This window comes from Lactuca sativa, chromosome 3, assembly GCF_002870075.4.
Source record: "Lactuca sativa cultivar Salinas chromosome 3, Lsat_Salinas_v11, whole genome shotgun sequence".
Lineage (NCBI taxonomy): Eukaryota > Viridiplantae > Streptophyta > Magnoliopsida > Asterales > Asteraceae > Lactuca > Lactuca sativa.
The window spans coordinates 25,613,123-25,635,200 of record NC_056625.2 but is presented as its reverse complement, the minus strand read 5'-3'; the positions used below and the strand labels follow the sequence as shown (position 1 = coordinate 25,635,200).

Here is a 22,078-nt window from a genome sequence, read left to right as displayed (position 1 = left end):
AGTTGGATTTATGCTTGTATTTGATTATAATTACCTAGCATGTTAAAGTTTGTGACTTTGTTGCTTAAATTCAAGTTTAGTGTAGCATAGTGACCATTAAATTACATGAACTTGTCTACCTAGTAATTTAGTGACTATTAAATTGCTAGAGCTAGGAGTGACCACATATAGCTTAAGTAATAAAATTAACAAACTTAGTTGTGATAGAGAACATAATTGTTACCATAATTGTGTTTGATTAATTGCTTAGATAAATCTAACATAGCTCAATTACAGTTAATAACTAGTTCTGTATTTGCTTGTGTATGACCATACATAGTGTACACGAATTGGTGAAAATATTATTAGATTGGACCAAGATTGCTAATTATATATAAATTGGCAACCAACTTTATTAATCCATAAATAGTAACTAACCATATGAAAAAGATGGATTCGAAACTCAACGAAAGTGTTCTAATATATTAATTAAAATGGTTTTTAGTTGAGTGCTTAAGTTTTTATGAACATGAAAAATCAGATAAAACCCCTTTTTAATTGTTGCTTGCTTTTAGGTTAATCGATCCTTTTTGTGAGGTAAAACCTGCAAAAAGTTACATTTTAGCATTAGTTAAATTTTTCTGAAATACTAAACTCACGACGTGAGCTCTTAAAGCTCAGGGCGTGAGCTCTGATATTTCAGGTTTTATTTTGTTTTTGCTTTCTGTTTTAGTTTACATGCTATACCAGGAGGTGGCCCCTAGTACCATGTTGTGGTAATTATTCAGTAGGACTTTTTATTTAATTTTAGTTCATTTTTACGTTTTTATTTTTGTTTTTGTTTCAGTAGTATAGGTCCCGCAGATCAAACACACCATTGACACCACCACTTGAAGATCCAGAGTCAGCTTTTCATAAAAAGAAGGACAAGAACGTAGGAGGATCAAGCAACGTCCCAAAAAATGCAAGCACATTCGAAATATTTGAGAGGACTCCTAACAAAAAGGAAGAAGGTTACGAGCCCGAAACAGAAACAGACAAAAGTAGTGAACCTGAAAGAGATCCCAAAAACAACATGACGGACATTGCTGACATGAAGATGGAGGCATACAAGAAAAGAATACGTGAGGACACCAGTCGAGGACTTGTGCAACCTGTAATTCCTGCTACTGCTACCTTCAAGGGACACATCCTTTCCATGCTAAAGGATATTCCATTTTCCGAAAAAGATCATGAAGATGCATACAAGCACCTCGATGAAGTCAATGACATTGATGACTATTTCAATATTCCGAATGTATCACGAGAGACTGTCTTGTTAAGAATGATTTTGGTTACCTTCAAAGGAGTAGCAAAAGATTGGCTGAAGGCACTTCCCCCAGAAACAACCACCACTTGGGCACAGATGCGTGAAGAATTTCTCCAACAATTTGGCCAACCATCCAAGGTTGCTAAACTTAAAAAATCCATAGCTAATTTCGAGCAAAAAGTAGGGGAGTCTTTGTATGAGGCATGGGAACAATATAAAGGGTTAATAATGAATTGTCCCCACAATGATCTAAACAAGCAACAAGAAGTCTTGATCTTCTACGATGGGGTGAACGTAACGACAAGAAAACTCCTTGATTCTTAAGGACCTTTAACAAAGAAGAATCCCGCTGAAATTAAAGAACTAATCGAAGAGTTTTCAAAGCATTCACGGGAGTACCACAACCCTCGTAATGATGGAGCTAGGGGAATCGGGAATGGTGATTCGGAAGACATGGCGGCGGTTTTGGCAACGTTGAGTAGCATGGATCGAAGAATGACAAAGATGGACCAATCCATACACACAATAAGTGTGGGCTGTGAAAATTGCAATGGTCTACATTTGACAAAAGATTGCCATCTAGACAAAAACGGGAATAGGAAAGCTCAAGTTTACTACTCTAGTGGAGACCGCTATGATGAATATTAGAGAAAGCCAAAGAAAGAATGGTTGTCGTATGAGGAATACAAGAAGCAAAAAAAAAGACCATAAATATAGGCAAACCGGCTGGGGATTTTACCAAAAGGAACAACCACAACCCGAGAAAAAAGTGGACTTAGAGTCAATGCTTCATAGATTCATGGAAGCTTATGGAAAACATCACGATACAGCTGATGCTACCATGAGAAGTCATCAAGCATCCATTAAAAATATTGAAGCTCAACTCGGGCAATTAATTACATTGGTTAATGAGCAGTTACCTCCTAAAAATCCTGATAATAAACCGCAACCACATGTCATGGCCATAACTACTGAAGAATAGACTATTTATGAGTTCTTGGACGCATTAGAAGAAGAGACAAAGCATCCCGAATCACAGCCAAAGCGGAGGAAAATTGTAGAAAAAATAGAGTTGAAACACCGTCCTCATGACGTGAGGATTCAATCCTCACGACGTGGGCTCGGTTTGGGCAAAAAAAACTTTCTGGTGCTCGTGCTTACCAACCTCCTTTACCGTTTCCTTCTTGAGCTAGAGTTCACCCATTGGAACAAGAACATAAGAAGTTTATGCAGCAAGTCAAGGGTATTTCAATCAATACTCCTTTTATTGAATCCTTAGCCAAGGTTCCCGAATATGCCAAATTTCTTCAAGATTTACTCGACACTCGCCAACAACTAGAGAAGACCTCCAAGGTAGTACTTAGTGACAAAATTTCCATGGTTATTATGGTGGGGATACCAAGGAAAATGGGAGATCTCAGATGCCTTACACTTCCATGTGAATTTTGAAATAACACGAAGACATATGCTTTTTCCGATTCTAGAGCGAGTATTAATTTCATGCCTTATTCGTTCTACCAAAAGCTCAACCTTCCAGAATTGAAACGTTAAGGCTAGGATCCAACTAAAATATTCACAACTTAGAAAATGATGACGTAATCTAATTGTAAATTTTATAAAGGTAGGTAAATGACGATTTACCAATTCCACCATTGAAAAATGAAATTTGAAGGAAATTAATTTAAGTGAAATTCCTAGATCTTTGAGAGTCATTGAAACTATTCAATGACATGTTTAATATCATATTATGCTCTTCCATTTGTGACTGGGATACCAAGGATCACAAACAATATGTGAATAACCATGCAAATTAGTTTGGCACTCTCGATGTTATTTATCATCTCATTTTAATGTGTCGGTTAACCACACACGCTCCATTAATCAATGATAATTTTCAAGATGCCCATTATTACTCTTTATAGTCATTATTAGTGTGTTGGTTAACTACACGCGCTCCATTAACTACTAGAAAGTACAATGTGCAATTTCATGGGTTAGCATACAAATTCACATTTTTCTTAAAGTAACTAAGATTGAGATTTAAAATAAAAGAGTTTAGTTACTTTTAATCGCATTATACTTACTAATGAGAATTAATTTTCCTATCAAACCCGTTCGGCTAACGACCCTCCGCCATACAAGAGAGTGGATACCCAATGTCAGTCATTTTATAGACCGTTTCCTTAAACTCCCATTATAGTATGGCTTCGTGAATGCGGCGTACTAGCGGTTCGACCGACTTAATCTTATACATATAGTAATTATTAAACATTTATTTTACATATAGTATAAGGTATATTTTAAAACTTTTCAAAATACTAGGTTTATAATAAATTTCAAAAATTTATATAATTTTAAATTTAATATAAACCAAATAATATTTGACATTAATTGTTTGGATTAATTAATATATAAATCAGTTATTTACACATTTAAAAATCAATCATATTAATCAATAAAATAATTAATCAAATCAAAGATTTATCTCCTAACTTTTAGTCTTGTAATTTATCATCAAATACTCAGCGAAATCGGATTTGGAAGATATTTAAGGTAGTTAATTACCAGTCAAAACAGATTAGGCAGATATTTATGAAAAGTTTGATCTGATCAGATCTCACGTTGTGAGATACGATTAATTCGAAAATTTTAGTTTTGATCAATTTACTAATGTGCAATCACATGAAAGATAGTCATAGACTCTGATATCACTAATGGGTTATGGAGGTTACAAAAACAATGTTGGAAGCTGAAAAACATTTAACAATTAAATGATTAGGGCACATGTAACCTAAGAAGGATTTATGTCTTTCACATAAAGGCAACATACTATGAACTATCAAACTACAAAATTTTCCTATTCAAGCTTGAATTCATTAGTAAGAATACCTACCTTATTGATTGTTGAAGTAAAAAACCAAGAATCCTTTTGTTGATCTTAAGCAAGCACCACAAGCGTCGTGTCTCTAGTGGTTCACACCAACACAAGAAAGAAGGATATTAAGGAGAGAGGAGTGAGGAGATCAGAATTTCGGCCTATTTCTTCTAAGGAATGAGTCGTCGAAATATGAAGGGGTAATGTTCCTTATATACTGCAACAAGGAAACCCTAGATAACCCTAAAAAATATAATAATATTATATTGTTTTTGGTAATTATCCAGTTTCCTGATTATTCTCCAAAGATATATCTAGAACCCCTAGAACCCTCCCAAAACCGTCCTTAGCCTAAGGAGTTTTTAGAATGCCTTTTTCTAATTAATAATTAATTAAATATTAATATTTCTAATTAAGATATTATTTTCATAATATATTAATAAATTATTTATTTCTATTTATTGATCAAATAATAAATCAACCTCTATTTCCAAAATATCATGTCCAACTGCTAGGTTTGAGGGCAATCCAAAATGACTGTGTTACCATCACTTTAAGTTTATACTAGTTATAGTTATGATATTGTGCTGACTACCTCTTCTACAACGCTCCTTTAGTCCATTATTGCTCAGCTCAGCCGAGAGTTCGCCATGATGGATCTTGGGGCTTTTAATTATTTTTTAGGGATATTTGCCACCCGCTCCTCTCACGTTCTCTTCCTTTTTGAGAGAAAATATGCTACAGAGATCCTTGAGCGAGCCCACATGCTTCAGTGTAACCTAACTTGTACGCCTGTCAAGACCACTCATAAGTTGGATGCGAATGGACCTCCAGTTGCGGACCCTTCTTTATATCGCAGTCTTGACGGGGTACTTTAGTACCTTACCTTCACTAAACTAGACATTGCTTTCGTGGTGCAATAAATTTTCCTATTTATGCATGACCCACGACAACCTCATTTTCATGCGCTCAAGCGCATTTTACGATAAATTTGAGGCATTCTAGACCATGGATTATAGCTTCACGTTTCCCCCACGTCTACCCTTTGCGCTTACTCTGATACCGAATGGGGGGATGCCCTATCTCCTGTCGTTCGACTTCTGGATACTGTGTCTTTCTTGGCGATAATTTGATATCCTTCTCTTCTAAGTGGATTGGGGTTATTTCTCGGTTAAGTACCAAGGCGAAGTATCGTGGTGTTGCTAACGTCGTTGCAGAGACATGTTGGGTTTGTAATTTACTTCATGAGCTTCAGTGTCCACCTTCCAAAGCCATAATTGTCGACTCTAACAACATCAGTTCTGTGTACATGTCATCGAACCCGGTTCAACACTAACACACGAAACCCATTGAAAATTGACATTCATTTTGTTTGTGGTCTGGTTGCTCGGGCCATCGTTTGCGTCTTTCATGTCCATTCCTCCGCTTAGTATGCCGACATCTTCGCTAAAAGCCTTTCGACATAGCTCTTCAACGACTTCAAGACCAGTTTTAACGTTTAGAATTCTCCTCTCACTCAAACTGCAGGGGATGTTAGTAGATATAATATTATGTATATGTATTGTATTATTATTCTATTGTTAGCCCATTGTATTTGGTCAGTATGGCTTTTGCATACACACACACACACACACACTTATCTAATGAAGACTGATTCATGGGAAAAATAATCATTTAGCAATGGGAAACCAAGGGGGCGGTGTTGGTGGCGTTATACCGGTGTTGAGGTGCCTCCACCTTAGCAAAACTGCTTTGACCGTTGTCCACACCCATTACTCTAAAAGAGTGATATTCGAGTTTATTTTAGTAAAATATAGGGTGAGACCCATTTTCAAGTGGGTATATGCACCCTACTTCTTTTATGCTAGATCCGCCCCTACAACAACAAATTTCAATGTATAACCTCTAATGCATTAGGCAATGTTTTCACCGTTAACCTAATAGGCTACATATTATTAAAGGCAAACATTATTTCATATAGCATATAACTACTTATTTTGTCAAGATTGACGTTTTAGTTTCGGTGGCCCTATGAGAACACACATTATGATTTTTGAACCCCTTATGGATTGGAGCTGCTATTAAGCGGGCGGAGACAGTATTGGTCAATGGTACGAAGAGGAGATGAAACTTTAGAAAGGAATGAGAAGATAATATAAGGTTAGACAAACATGAGTTGACCCTTTCTAAAGACATAGACACTTAATATTATGATAGTTGAGTAAACTATGTCTATATTCAGTTTTTTATTTATAATAGTTTGCGTTATCCAATATTAGATTATTATTTCTTGCTCACCTTCCCTTTTTCCCTCGGCCCTTAAGTATTGCTTGTAGTCGTCTTATGTTTGATTACCTGTATTGGTTTAATTAGTGCTTCCACCGACTAACTATTTGTTTTTTTCTGTACTATTGTAGATATGTGTTTTACTTAGGTCGATGGTAATCTACGAAAACAACTATTCAACCATAATTGGAGACATGATTAATTACATCTACAAGTTTAATGTATAAAAAACTAACATATCTTAATTTTTATAAGTAACTTGAAATGTATGATATTGCACAGTTTGAGAATATTACTCAGATCGAGATAAATGAGTACATGAGTCTATTCATAGAAAACATGACGAGTTTCGTTATGCCATTAATAACATCTTAATATAATAGAAGAACAGAAATGAGGTCATAAGGTTATTTAGATTATAGTAAAGTTTGGTATCAAATACGAAGTTTGTCTAATTTTTATTTCTTAACTCTAAGCCCACTTTTTATTGGGCCCAAATCTCTCTACAAACAAGATATTCAATTTCGGGTTGGCAAATCTCTCTACTTTTTATTGGGCCCACTTTTTAAAGTTATTATATTTTGTCTATAACGAAAAAGAGACAATAATTGATTTTACATAATCTTAGAAAATGTTTGATTATTATTAAAACACTAAAATGTCTAAACTACATAGAGATGAGAAAAAAACCTTAAAAAACCGAATTGAATCGGTACTGCACTGAAATCTATTATTTGGTTCGGTTTTCGGTTCCAATAATTCCCGATTTTCAGTTTTTTGGTTTTCAAGCAGCAGTTCTCGGGTTTTTTCCGGTTTTGGAACCGGTTTGCAGCGTTGCTTATATTTTTTACCCAACTTTGAATGGTCATAACTTATTCATACGAGCTTAGAATGACCTGATTTTTTTCTAGATTGTAGTCATCTGTTTTGGTTCAAATAATAGTTAAATTGGTTAAGAAATAACAGCATTACACAGCTCTAAAACAAGGGCTATTAAGACTTTATAATTTTATTTTTATTGTGGTATAGAAATTTAATTTACCTTTTTTATTTTTATATCTCATAGTAAAGGTAAATTAAATGACTAGATAATGAGAAAATAACACCATTATATCTCATATTAACTTATTGTGATATCTATAAAAGAAAATCGCATTTACAAATTCAGAAAACAACAATGTAATGTAAAAGTTCGGTTTTTTACGGTTTTGGAACCGAAAAACAAGAACCGCACCGGTATTTTCAGTTACTATATTTCCTCAATTTCAATTTTCGGTTCTCAGGTTCGGTTCCGGGACCAACCACATCCCTACTACATAATAATCAAACATAATATTGAAAATTTATTCCTATAATTAAAATTGTAAATATAAGTTTCCTTTCGCTTTATTTATAGGGATAATGTCATAAAAAGCCTTAATTTTGTAAAAAAAAAGTCGGTTTTACCCTCCGACGGGTTTTTGTGTCATTAATGTCGCATACTTGTCTCACTTTTTGCGTTTATGCCAAATACCCGGTTGCAAGAGGGTTTACCGGTTACCCCTCTACTTACCCCTCAACTTTTCCAACCGTTTCTTAACTAATGAAGAAATTAACCCCGTTTGGTAAACGTTAGACATAGAGCTCCACACCCTCTCTCCGAAGCGTCAACTCAATCGCAGTCAATCGTAGTCTACTGAGAAAAATCTTGGGCTTTTGGAAGGGAATCATCACGAAATTTGGGTATTTGAAGAGGATTAGGTCTACATTGTTGGTATCGTTGTTCTAGCAGGAAGATAGTTGGGTGATAGACTCGTTGAGTTGTTGAACCAGTAAGTTTCTCAAATCCATGATTAAAGCAATTATCTAGTTAAAATTCTTCAATTTTGTTTGTAAAATCTTTTTGATTTTGCAGGTAACTGTAATGGCTTCATCGGATGACGTTTTCAAAGAACTATTTGCTAGTATATACGAGCCCTTCTCTGGACTAAATGAGATGGATTATGAGCTCCATGGTATTTATATGGATCACGAACCAGAGCATGAGTTCGTGACTGCGCTTGATAAATGTAGGGACGTCTTTCTCAATGTTCTACTTAGTGATGAAAACTTAAGGAATTCAAGCATGGCTGATGAAATCAGAGCACAAGTTTATCATGCTAATGAATGGCAAAGTGATGAAGAAGGTGAACAAAAGGCGGTGAAGAATAAGTACAGAATTCATGATCCAAACACACCATGGGATAAGATGGAACCTAAGGTAGGTGATATGTTTGAGTCTCCTGCACAACTTAAGTTTTGTATTCAAAATTATGGGGTGTCAAATGGATATCAGATATACTTTGAAAAATGTGATAAAACTAGACTAGTTGCAAGATGTGGGAAGAGGACAGAGATGAATGATTGTCCTTTCAGATTGTATGCTGGATGGATGTACAATGAAAAATCATTTCAAGTTAAAAATTTGGTTGGAGAGCATCGTTGCAGTAGGAAGTTCAAATTTGGAAGTCTTGTTTCCCCTGAATGGATAGGTAGGCATTACATTACTGAAATTGCAAACACACCTAAGATGAAACTTAGGGACATGATTGCCGATATCAAACAAAGGTTGAGATGTGTAGTATCCATTGGGCAAGTCCGTAGGGCAAAAAAAATGGGCCACTGAGTTGATTGAAGGAAAACTAACTGAACATTATGCTAGGGTATGGGATTATGCTGATGAATTATTAAGGTCCAACCCAGGTTCAACATGCAAAGTTAGTGTCACTGTCAATCCAGATGGGAAGAACTACTTCCACAGATTTTACATTGGTTTCAAAGCTTTAAGTGATGGATGGAAATTAGGGTGTAGAAGAGTAATTGGTTTGGATGGATGCTTCCTGAAAGGACAGGTGAAGGGTGAGTTGTTGACTGCCATTGGTAGAGATGCTAATAACCAGGTGTATCCTATAGCATGGGCTGTTGTTGATGTTGAAAACAAGCCTAACTGGACTTGGTTTATTGAGCTTCTTAGAGATAGTGTAGACCTTCATGATGGCAGAGGATTGGTGGTGATATCTGACCAACATAAGGTCTGTTTTCAATACTCCATTTCATATAAATGTTAATACAATTTAAAAGGGATGCATATTGACTTGAATGTTCTTGTCTTGTAGGGATTGGTTGAAGCTGTAAAAGATATACTCCCAAATGTTGAGCACAGGCAATGTGCCAGGCATGTTTATGCCAATTTCAAGAAAGCATACACAGGGTTGGAGTTCAAGAAATTATTTTGGGCTGCATCAATGAGTTGTGTAGAAAGTGACTTTATGAGGCACATGGAAACCATCAAGAAGTTGAGCCCATCTGCATATGAGTACTTGATGTCAAGACAACCAAAAACATGGTGTAGAGCTTACTTTGATAGGGGTTATGCGTGTGAAGCAGTTGAGAATGGAATCTCTGAGTGTTTCAACTCAATCATTGTTGATGCTAGGAAAAAACCCCTTATCACAATGCTTGAGGAGATCAGGATATATATAATGGACAGGTTTTCCCACATGATAGAGGAAAATGTTAAATGGAAATCAAATGTTTGTCCTGCTATACTTAGGAAAATGCAGTTGTTTGGGAAAAATATGAGGTATGCATAAAAGAAATTTAACATTTGTTGTTTCTTTTTATTATTCTTACTTACTATACCAACTTATGCAGGTTATGGGTTGTAGTTCATAGTCAAGGACATGTTTTTGAAGCTAGAAGAGGATGTGACAGCTATATGGTGGACTTGGACAGCAGGACTTGCAGTTGCAGATTATGGGATTTGTCTGGGATCCCATGTGTACATGCAAATGCAGCCATCAACTACATCAATCAAACACCAGATGTATATATTGATGGGTACTTTTCAAAGGAAAATTTTAAAAAGTCTTACTCCTCTAATATAAAACCAGTGAATGGGAGTAATCTTTGGAGCCAAACTGGATTCATAAAGCCATTGCCTCCTTTGGCTAGGAGAATGCCAGGTAGGCCTACTACCAAAAGGAAGAGGCATGCTAGTGAGCAAGAGGGGAGGTTTTCATCAACAAGGGTATTTGTACCAAGAACAGTAAGATGTGGGAAATGCTTAGAGTATGGCCATAATCAAAAAAGTTGTAAGAATGAGAAAAAACCAGTAGTACCCTTGCTACCAAAGAAAAGAGGCAGACCAAGGAAACATCCATTGTTAACTGAATATGATGAGTCATTAAGAGCTTCTCAATCCAGTCAGCCTCCAATGCAGAAAAACAAGTCAAAGAAAGAAGCATCAAGTTCCAAGGTTTTAAAAGCCTCAAGGTCCAAAAAAGAAGCAACTGAATTTGATGAATCATTAAGAGCTTCTAAATCCAGTCAGCCTCTAAAGAAGAAAAACAAGTCAAAGAAAGAAGCATCAAGTTCCAAGGTTTTAAAAGCATCAAGGTCCAAAAAAGAGGCTACTTCACCTCATAAAGAAGATGTTTCTGCAACTCAAAAAGAAGTTGTTGATGGTATTCAGATTGGGGAAGGTGATGGAATTCAGAATGAGGATCATGGTGATAGTATTGAGCCTGGGGATCATGGTGATGATATTCAGATTGGGGAAGGTGGTGGTATTGAGACTGGGGGTCATCGTGATGATATTCAGATTGGGGAAGGTGGTGGTATTGAGACTGGGGGTCATGGTGATGATATTCAGATTGGGGAAGGTGGTGGTATTGAGACTGGGGGTCATGGTGATGATATTCAGACTGGGGATGTTAATGATGTTATTGTTGAAGATTGTCATATTGTTGAAGAAGTAGAAGTGGTTGATGTTGGAAAAGAAGATGTTTTGCTTCCAAGGGTTGGTTTAGATCTACACAAAGTGCTTGATGAGGTTGAGCAGGGGCTGGACGAAATATTAGGGGAGGGTAGTTTTCAACAACAATCAGAAACCTATGATGCTACTCAATCAGATTATGAGGGTAATGTTGAGTTTAATGATGGAAAAGCTGATGGTGTCCTTGTAGATAAGGTAAAACTGGATGCTGAACAGATTGCATCGATGTTGGAAGCAGGATATAGCATGGAAGAAATTGAAGGTATGGAAGGGGTAGAATTGGAACTGGATGACATGCTACCTGTTGAGCTGGTAAGAAATTACTTTTTTGTAAGTGTTTTTCATTATTTTTCTCCAATTTAATTTATTTATGTAATTATCAATATCAGGATATGGAAGATGTATTGGATCATCCTTCTGATAATGATGATGAGGCTGTTATTGATGATGTTGATGGTATTGTTGATGGTGGTGGTGAACAAGAAGAAGGAGGTGATGATGGTCACTTGGGTGATGATGAAGGTGAACAAGAAGAAAGAGGTGATGATGAAGGTCCTGATGATGTCCCTAGATTGACAAGGTTGAGAAAACCCTCTGAAAGGATCATTTTGCAGAAGTTGAAGAAGACGGTGCTTGACAAAAATGGAGGTGGTTCATCTGCTAGCAATCCAGTTAGGTTGGAGTAGTTGGTTAAGTGTTTTGGGGGTGTAGTGGGGAGGGTAAACACGGGCAGATGGAGCCCTTTTTGCTAAATATTATTGTCATTCCACCCACTAAATGCAGCATACATCCACTTGTTTTATGTTATAAACTTGGTTGCCTTTTTTGATAATTTATTTAGGTTTTTGGATACAATTGGATGGCTGCTACGTATTAGTGAGATGTAAAAAACCTTATGCAATTAATACACCCCCTTTTATTTGTGTTATGATGAATGTGTTATCCATTGTTGTCAATTTTTATTACCATTTTATGCATATTACTTTCCCATTTGTGTTATGGTGAACATGTGTACCATTATTGGCACATTTGAAAACCATTTATGCATCTTGCTTCCCATTTGTGTTATGGTGAACATGTTTACAATTATTGGCACATTTGATAACCATTTAAGCATCTTACTTCCCATTTGTGTTATGGTGAACATGTTTACCATTATTGGCACATTTGATAACCATTTAAGCATCTTACTTCCCATTTGTGTTATGGTGAACATGTTTACCATTATTGGTACATTTGATAACCATTTATGCATCTTACTTCCCATTTGTGTTATGGTGAACATGTTTACTATTATTGGCACATTTGATAACCATTTACGCATCTTACTTCCCATTTGTGTTATGGTGAACATATTTACCATTATTGGCACATTTGATTACCATTTTATGCATCTTACTTTGAATTTGTGTTCTGCTGAATGTGTAGTTACCATTGTCACAAAAGCATTCATAAAATAGATCATAGCCATACAAACATTAATACTATTGCACCATTCAAACTTTTACAGATTTAGTACATCTACCAATGTAATAAACTACACTACAAACTTGTTATCATTTCATCTAACTTACATCTTAATAACCACTACAACAAGACATACCAAAATACTCACTAGCAGCCCTACAATCAGTTTGAGCAACATCACAGATTCGATATCTTTATGTTGAAGGTTCAATTGCTTCTTAAAAGCCCTAAATTCGTCTTCTTCTTCATCAACCCATTTGAAATGACCACAACCACCATCTTCATCCTACAAAAAGAAGAATAAAATTACATAAAGAAGGGACGATAGTAGAGAGAGCATAATTAGGGCAAACATCATAACAATTACCTGGTAATTAGGGCAGCCACGAAACTTTCGTCCTGGGTTTTCTGGAGTGCGTGAAACATAAATAGGGCAAATATCACCACAGCTACATCGTATTATCTCCCGATTTTTCCTTCTTGATGTGCCACTCCAGCTTGAATTTGATTTCGACGTTGTCATTTGGTGTACAAATCTGATTTTGTTTTCGTGATGTTCTTCTTCAAAAACCCAGCTTCGTCGTTTGGTAAATGGGGTTAAGAAACGGGGGGAAAAGTTGAGGGGTAAGTAGAGGGGTAACCGGTAAACCCTCTTGCAACCGGGTATTTGGCATAAACGCAAAAAGTGAGACAAGTATGCGGCATTAATGACACAAAAACCCGTCGGAGGGTAAAACCGACTTTTTTTACAAAATTAAGGCTTTTTATGACATTATCCCTTATTTATAAAAATAAAATTTGTCTGTCGTCTTTAAACTGATACGTGACATTTATTAAAAGAGGCATGAAGCATTAAAATGAAAGTCCTCTTCTTATAACAAATCATAAGTGTCATTTTTTCATTTTGTTTATCTAATTGTTGGGATGTCATGCAACCCAAATGGACCATGTCAAACCGGGTCAAGTACATACTAAATATAATTATGGAATTAGACACTTTATCCAACAACATATGGTTTGGGCTATTGATCCATGATGGACTAAGATTATGTGAAAGTTTATGAAGTATTAGTCCATATAAGTTATGGACCATAAGCCTAAGTGTAAGAATTAAGGTTTGCTTATGACTCTTGGAAATCTACATTATATATGTATTCCTCTAAAGCCAAAAATGGTGCACTAGGTGTTTCTAGAAGCCCTAGACGATTTCTGTGTCTCCAAACCTCTCTCTCAAGTTCCTCCTCTTGTTCTTGGTTTGTTGTAAGACATTTGAGGCATTACACTTAAGGTGCTACGCTCTTGAAAGACCAATATCTACAAGCTACAATTAAGAGGTATTCTTTTAACTTACTTTTATGATTCATATGTCAATTTGTATGCTAGTTGTCGGCTTCATGCTTTGGATAATTTTTGTTGCATGTATAACTAGAGAAAACTTAGATCCAAAGATATTAGGGTTGTATGTGCACCAGAAGAGTGTTATAGTACATAAATCCTAACACAACTCACCTTCAAGATCTATTTTGAGGTATAAAGTTATGAATTTGATGATCTACGCATTGATCTAAGTTAGCCATGGAGTTTGGGTCATTTTGGTCCCATTAATTGGGCATTTTGAGTATGAGCTACTCTAACCCCTTTAAGATGTCCTTTCAGTCACTTTGAGGTGTTTAGAAGCATAAAAATCTAGTATTGATTATATCTTTCCTTCCATGCATGTCGTTTGAGGTCTTAATGGGTTAAGTGGTTGAGGTTTTGATGTTAAGACCTTTTTAGCCATGCAAGACCATAAATTTGGAAACTTTATGGTAAAAAATGTTATTTGGGACTTGGATCTGCACTTGGACATGTTAAGTCAGATTAATAAACTTTAAATCGGTTAAGAGGGAAGTTGTCGTGTATGTTGGGTGTATTGAAGGGTACACTGCGCATACGCAGATTTGGCTTTGGTGCCTCGGACCTCGAGTACGCCCCACGTACAAAGCATGAGTTGACTCGGTTGTATTGACTCGATTGACTTATGGATTTTGACAAGTTTTGATCAAGGGTATTTTAGGAAAATGTTATTAATTTAGAATGGGAAATGTTTGGCATTTAGGATTGGGTTGATTCGGTTGTCGGAGCTGGGAGCTATTCAAACTGCATTCAGACTGTAAGGTGAGTTTTCCCTATTGGACTTATGGGTCAAAGGCACCAAGGCCGGCCCATTGGATTGATATCCTGGTTTTACCGTATGTTGTTATGATGTAGTGACCTGTTAGATATGTATCTTGGTATATAGGATGTTGCTATGCTGTAGTGATCTATTAGCTCTGTATGACTACCTATATATGCTAGCTATTAATTGTTATGGAATATGTTGATATGTGATGGTGTACTGGGTTAATACAATCTTGGTTTTTGTTGAAGGCCAAGATACCCACGGCGGTCTGGATAGGCTGAAGGCCTACGAGGCGGACCAGTCAGGACGAAGGCCTAGAGAACGGTCTAGATAGGCTGAAGGCCCAGTGAGGCGGCCCAGTCATGTTGGAGGCTCTGTATGCATGTTGATGTTTGTTATGTTTATGTGGTAGTACTTTAGTGGAACTCACTAAGCCTTGGATTATAGTTTTAGTTTTGCTTCAAGTACTTATGAGAACGGTGGCAAGGTGAAGGCGTGACCGTACACATCCTTAGTTTATGTTGATTTGATCTTGGGATACTCTGATTTTTAATAATGTTTTGAAAACAATGGTTATGTAAAAACTTCCTTTTAGAAAACGTGTTGTTTTGAAAAGTTTAAAATTGTTGTGATTTTTGAGACGTTACAAATCCGAAAAGTGTACTGGTAGAACTCCGACACGATAACTAATAATACTCGGCACTCATAGACCTCATAGCTTCGCCAAAATATCCTAAATACTAAGATTTTTTTTGGGCTAAGGGAGTAGAAACCCGAGAGAGATTATTAGAGAAGGTGTGGAGAAAGCATGAGCATTTGGAAGCTATTTATATGCACTTTTCTAGGAGGCACACTGCGTCTGCCTACTAGGGGTACCACACACTGGGTAAGTGGTGGTTCCTCCCCAACCAGATGACTGACTTGTGACAATCAGGGAGTGGTTCAACGTGGCAAAGTGGGTAGGTAGAGCATGAACTTTAAAAATTCATATATTTCTCATAGGAGCTCCGTTTTCAATGTTCTCTATATCCACACATAGGTATTTCCGAGTACTACAACTTCCATTTAGACTCCATCAGCTAATCCTCAGCCAATCTTAAATATAACAGTTTACAAAGATTACATTACAATGAACCGTGTAAAATTCATAACTTTTTCATACGAACTCCGTTTTCTACTGTATTTATATTGACGGACTCCTTATCACTAGATCTTCGACTCTCATTTAGATTGTTTCTACTAAAACTCAAACGATCTAAAATTTGATTCCTTTGCTAGCACAACTGCAGTGAAACTTCGAAAAATCATAGCTTCCTCATAGGAAGTTAAACTTAAGCGTTCTCTATATGCACGCTCTCAGTTTTATAATTACTACGACTTTCGTTTAGATTAATTAGGCTAATAATCAACCTATCTCTGATTCACTATTGACGACGCACTTTACCGTATTAGGTTGAACGCGAAACTTCAAACGATCATAACTTCTTCATATGAAGTCATATTTAAGCATTCCTTATATCCCTGAAATCCTCATTACAACTACTTTAACTTTCATCAAGGCTCTTTATCCTAATTAATATTTTATTTTAATATTTTTTAGCCATATTTATTAAGTTTTCGCCTAATATTATATACATGTAATATAAACATATCAATCACATAGAATTAAACAATTTTATTTATTTATTCATCAAGTGATTGCAATTGTTGAACAACGTCGGTTACATATTTAATGCCTAGCGAGAAATATGGGCATTACACAAGCTCCTAAAGATGGATGGTTTAACTTGATCACATGGGGAATGATTACCCCCGACTTTTATCCAAGTTCAAACAGAACTAGAGGACCATCAACTCTAGCTCACACAAGTGGTAGCTAGCCTCTACTTGTGCACATGAGGGTTATCTAAAAATCTACTCACAACAAACAACAAGAAATGAACAATTGTCAAATTTAGGTACCTGAGATCTCTTAGTTAACCTGTCCTAGCATGTATGCAGCAAGTAGGATGCTCAAAACCATTTTAAGCTATCCATAGATTTTTCTCAAAAACAATAGATATAGTAAAAGGATTTCATGAATGCAAATAAGTACCAAGGGTAAGCACATAGAAAGTAAGGAAACAAGTAGCATATCAAGTGAAATCCAACTCCAAAATAAATAATATCAGATTCCAAGTAGGGAAAAACATATATCAATTACATATTTTCTCAAAAAGACATTTTAAGTTATGCATAGTTTTTCTTAAAACCAGTTTAAGCTATGTATAGATTTTTCTCAAAAACAATAGATATCGTAAAATGATTTCATGAATGCAAATAAGTGCCAAGGGTAAACACATAGAAAGTAAGGTAACACGTAGCATATTAAGTGAAATCTAACTCCAAAGTATATATACTATCAAATTCCAAGTAGGAAAAAGCATATATCAGTTACAGAATCAAATATCAAGTGAAATTAAGATAGGGACTTGTACTCCCGATAAACTCAACTTAGTTTCTCTCTTTAGCTAATCCTTATTGCTTCTTACACTTAGAAACTTGAATAGGGCTTATGGATCACTTATATCCAATATTAGTTAAATACTTAACCTCAATTCATAAATCCTAACAAATATCCTAAGTTTGATAACTTTGATGACTATTCTTACTATTAAAGTTCACTCTCCAAGTCACAAGAAGAATAATGAAGCTAGTTAGAAGTCAAATAGAATAAAACTTAAAAGCTCTCCAAAAAATGTCAAAATCAACCAGGATGATTTTTGCCAAGATTAGGATGATTTTATGTTTTTGACAGGATGATTTTTCCTAGAATTTGGACGATTTTACATAGGCATGTACATTTTTAAATAGAAAAATAGTTCCTCATAATTTCGAGTTTGTTTTTCCAAAAGTTGTCCAAACTTATTCAAATCAACTCAAACCCCTTCCATTCCACTTATAACATTTCAAATGATTCACAATGACCGTAACACATCTTAAAATAAGTCTAATAATATGCCATCGACTTCCAAATAAGTCTTATTTCATCCATGACTTAATTCATAAAGTCTTAATGTATCATAAATTCAATGGTGAACCATAAAAGCATAAAATATCCACTTTAGGACTTAAGATACAAATGAATTTGACAATTTATAAGTTCACTTTGTTATTCTAGTTCATGATTTTTTTTTCCCAACATCACAATTCCAAGCTAGTCAATGGAATTGAGAAGCTTTAACCCAACCGTAGTATTTGTGAGTGCAACCAATTCATTTTGTTACTTTTGAAAACTCTTAAAATATATATTATTAATTTTTTTGCTTCCATCAGATCAATGCCAAGTCATTTTAAATCTAGTTTGATTAAAAACTACATCATTCCATTCCACTAGTGTTTCGCCATTGGAATCATCAATTTCAGTCATAAACATTACTAGAAACTTTGGAATCAATAGTAGAACTCAATATTGGATTGATAAACACATTAATTAGCTAATATCTTATGGATTTATATCAAATTTAGTGGTTAGAAACTAAAGTACAACTAATTGTAGCTTACATACAACATTAGACATGGTTTAGGGCTTTAAATCACTAATTCATCCATAGAGATGGAATCTGGTGCTTTTATGGTGAGGTAATGATTTAATGGTGATTAACCATATGTTTTTAGCATTCATACATGAACAAAAACTTATTACAACTTGTAAACTTCTCATATTACATGATTAATTCAACACTTAATAACTCATAGAGATTCCATAAATAGGCCCCATTTTAAAATTTGGTGTCATACCAAACCTAATTTGGGATTTTAAGAAGAAATTAGGAAAACTAGCAATGAGAATTACCTTTCCAAGCATGCAGACCTTTAATCTAATCTTCTTCAAATCCTTTAAAACTCTCTCTATTTCACAAAAGCTTCTCCAAAATCGCCCATATAGCTCTCCATTTCCCTCAAAAATCATGTTTTTCATCTAAGCAAGTGTTTGGCTAAGCTTATTTAAAATGCATTTAACTTTTTAACTTATAGCGGTGTCAAAACGAAGTTTTTAAAAAAGTGTTTGGATTAGCTTATCCGGTGTCAAAACGCTATAAATTAATATACCCTTTTTAGTGTTTGGCAAAATGACCAAAAAAGGTTTCCTAAAGATGTTGGACAACTATAAGTTATAAGAAGTTTTGATAAGTTAGGAGTTAAAAACAATTTATCCAAACATTCATTTTAACTTATGTCGGTGTGGAACCGATAATAAATAAAAAAAACTCATTTTTTAAGCTTAACCAAACACCCTCTAAATGGGCGAGAAAGAACTAGTTCATCAATATTTTTGATCATTTGACAATACAAACCTTCCTTCTTAGTTTCTAGTAAGTGGCACCATTTGTCAAGGGTTTCAACTACAATTCGAGTTTAGACTTTTGTCGCACATTGACCCTTTATCTAACAATTAATACATTGACTAAGTCAAACCAAGCTATAAAAAGTTTGGTAATTTGACATTTTTAGTCCCTCTTATCTTATTTTCAAGTTAACAGTTCTATTAACTTCTTCATAAACATTCAGTTAAATATTATTTAATTAATTATTTTTTATTATTTATTATTTCAATGGTTTCTTTTTTTATTTATTAATTTTATTTTATTCAATTAAATCAAAATTTTTTATCCCTGAAATAGGATGTTACAAACTATTTATTATTATAACATCTGTGAAATCGGGCTAGATGTTTTGGACAATAAAGGGAATACAATGTTCAAATAAATGTTGCAATTATTTATTTTTTAATGATAAAAATTATTAAATGTTATAATTATAATATTAAAAGAATTTGTTTGATATATATATACATTGATTTGAAGGGCTAAAATGACTTTTGGGTTTTTAAAGGGGTAATAAATAGCATATTGGAAAACTGAAATGCAAATAAGTTAAATAAAATTAATCAAATATGGAAAAAAATACAAGTGAAGGGGATAAATTTGACATTTAGAAAGTAGCATAAATGTCAAAGAAAACGAGTTTAGGGTAGAAGTTGACAACAGACCAAACTTCAGGGACTGTTCTTGTAAAAAAAAGGCCCAATTCTTGATCACATGTCTTCATTCTACACGATGACGGGGGCTTCTTACTCGAATTCAGACTTGCAGATTAGGATTTCTTAGAAAGCTAACTGATCCTAAACTTATTTACTCTTCTCTTTGACCTTTTCATATTTCATGAAAGTCCAACCACGGACGTAAATGAAACCAGTGGAACCATCCTTGTAATGAGTTTGATCAATGTTTTGAAAACATATTTTTATTTGCTCCTGGTCTCGTTGACCGGTTTAACTGGTTCGACCGTCGGTTCAACTCAGTTTCCATAATTGTTATTTATATCTATTTTCCTACACATATATGTATATAAAACCAACGATATTCTTGTATCTGGCAGTGGCAGTGGTGTTCATTGGCCTATAAGTTGTGTACACTTCGGTTAACCTGATCGATCGAGCTGTTCAATTTGCTTTGGAAATTGGTTGTTTTTGCAACAGGTTAAGTGAAATTCAACTAGCGAAGTCTAATAAACCGGTTCAAAATGGTTTTTTACCGGTTATATAACATCGATTCAACCTACTTTTTGAAGAAACCATACACTTCGATCCGGTCTAGAAATTAACATAAAGTCGGTTGTTGTTGAACCGCTCTCGTCCCTAGTTCCAAACCCGAATAGTTCAAATCTGTTTTTAAAACATTGGTTTTGATAGATGTATTTGTCTATGAGACGTTTTTTTAAAACCACGGATGTCAATCATGTGTCTATTAAAATATATTTTTAAAACATTACTTTTGATAGATTGTCTATGAGACTTTTTTTAAAACACGGATGTCAATCATGTGTCTAATTATTATTAAAACCACTATATTATAATGTTTTTTCAAAAATAATATTAAAACCTAATGATCCAAATGAAAATTTCATTTTCTTTTTGTAAATTTGACCTCAACATTCATGACCCGTTAGTGAGTTAAGTTCTTACTCTACATATCTTCCTCGGTTATATTTATTTTTATTGATTTATTTATTACTTCAGTTTAAACTATATATATTTAATTAAACATTAAAATATATAAAACCACTAAAGTAGCCTTTCTTAAACTTTGTGCTCCACTCTTTGACAAAGTTAGTTGAAAGTTGTGACCTTGTAAAAGATTTTGTGCAAATATTCAAGATCAAACACCTTGAATTTTCGATTTTTCAAACCCATAATAGTTTTGGAACACGAATAGAAAGAATATATAATCCAACTTCTCAAACGTGAATATAATGTCATCGATATCTTTTACTATGGAAAGTGACAAAAAAAAAAGTTCGTTATATATTAAAATCATAATCGATTTAGTTATTATATAATTTTTTTATTCAATTAAGTCCTAAAAACTGGTAATGATATTTAATTTAACCATTTTACCCGGTTAACATGTCAATCAACTTTGAAAATTATACTTTTGGCCTTGATTTCAAACTTTATTATAAATTTGGTCCAAATTTTACACTATGGTCAAAATTTTACCCTCTTTGCCTAGATTTCAAAATTTTGTTATGAATTCATCATAACTTTAGTTTTTTACAACTTTTTTTTTCTCAAAAAAAATTAGAATATGTTTTCTCTTAAAAAAATCATATTTATACAAATAAAACAGATTTTCACATAAAAGAATCATATATTTTCTAAATAAAAACTTTTTTTAAAAAAACCATTTTTGTATAGGAAATATTAATTTTTAAAAATAGGTATTTATTAAGTACATAAATATATACAAATTCACTTTTATAAAAAAATATATACAAACACATATTTTATAAAAAAAATCTATACAAACACCTATTTTATTATAAATAAATTTGTATACAAACACATATTTATAAAAAAAAATAAAAACATTTATTTCATAGTAAACGTGTGTGTGTGTGTGTGTGTGTATATATATATATATATATATATATATATATATATATATATATATATATATATATATATATCTACACACACATACACTGGCCTTTTTACCCGCACAAAACGATGGATGTGAATAGTTTCTTTTGGTACTATTTCTAATCAGTAAAATATATGATTGGGCACCCAACTTTGTCACGTTGGTAATGAAAAGGTAAATCCCTAACAGTGAAATCGAATTTGCTTTGGAAGATGGTAACTTATAACTTGGAAATTAAACC

General features: G+C 34.2%; 2 protein-coding genes and 1 non-coding gene across 3 annotated transcripts; 1 reads left to right on the top strand and 2 right to left on the bottom strand.

Annotated features, from left to right (window-relative positions):
* Positions 1-1,432: 1,432 nt before the first annotated feature.
* On the bottom strand, positions 1,433-1,539 carry LOC111884199 (small nucleolar RNA R71). The gene has a single exon (XR_002847644.1). It is a non-coding gene; the product is annotated as a small nucleolar RNA R71 (small nucleolar RNA).
* Positions 1,540-7,927: 6,388 nt separating this feature from the next.
* On the top strand, positions 7,928-11,930 carry LOC111884187 (uncharacterized). Its single transcript, XM_023880508.3, has 6 exons — positions 7,928-8,260; positions 8,344-9,499; positions 9,584-10,050; positions 10,122-11,029; positions 11,132-11,556; positions 11,634-11,930. Exons 3-6 carry the CDS (start codon positions 9,713-9,715, stop codon positions 11,928-11,930), a joined length of 1,968 nt encoding a protein of 655 aa, XP_023736276.2. The 5' UTR covers positions 7,928-8,260; positions 8,344-9,499; positions 9,584-9,712.
* Positions 11,931-12,590: 660 nt separating this feature from the next.
* Positions 12,591-13,473, bottom strand: LOC111884194 (uncharacterized). The gene is made up of 2 exons (XM_023880516.3): positions 13,079-13,473; positions 12,591-12,997 (listed from the first exon to the last, which is right to left on the bottom strand). The coding sequence occupies exons 1-2, from the start codon at positions 13,232-13,234 to the stop codon at positions 12,815-12,817; spliced, it is 339 nt and encodes a 112-aa protein (XP_023736284.1). The 5' UTR covers positions 13,235-13,473; the 3' UTR covers positions 12,591-12,814.
* Between the last annotated feature and the right edge of the window lie 8,605 nt (positions 13,474-22,078).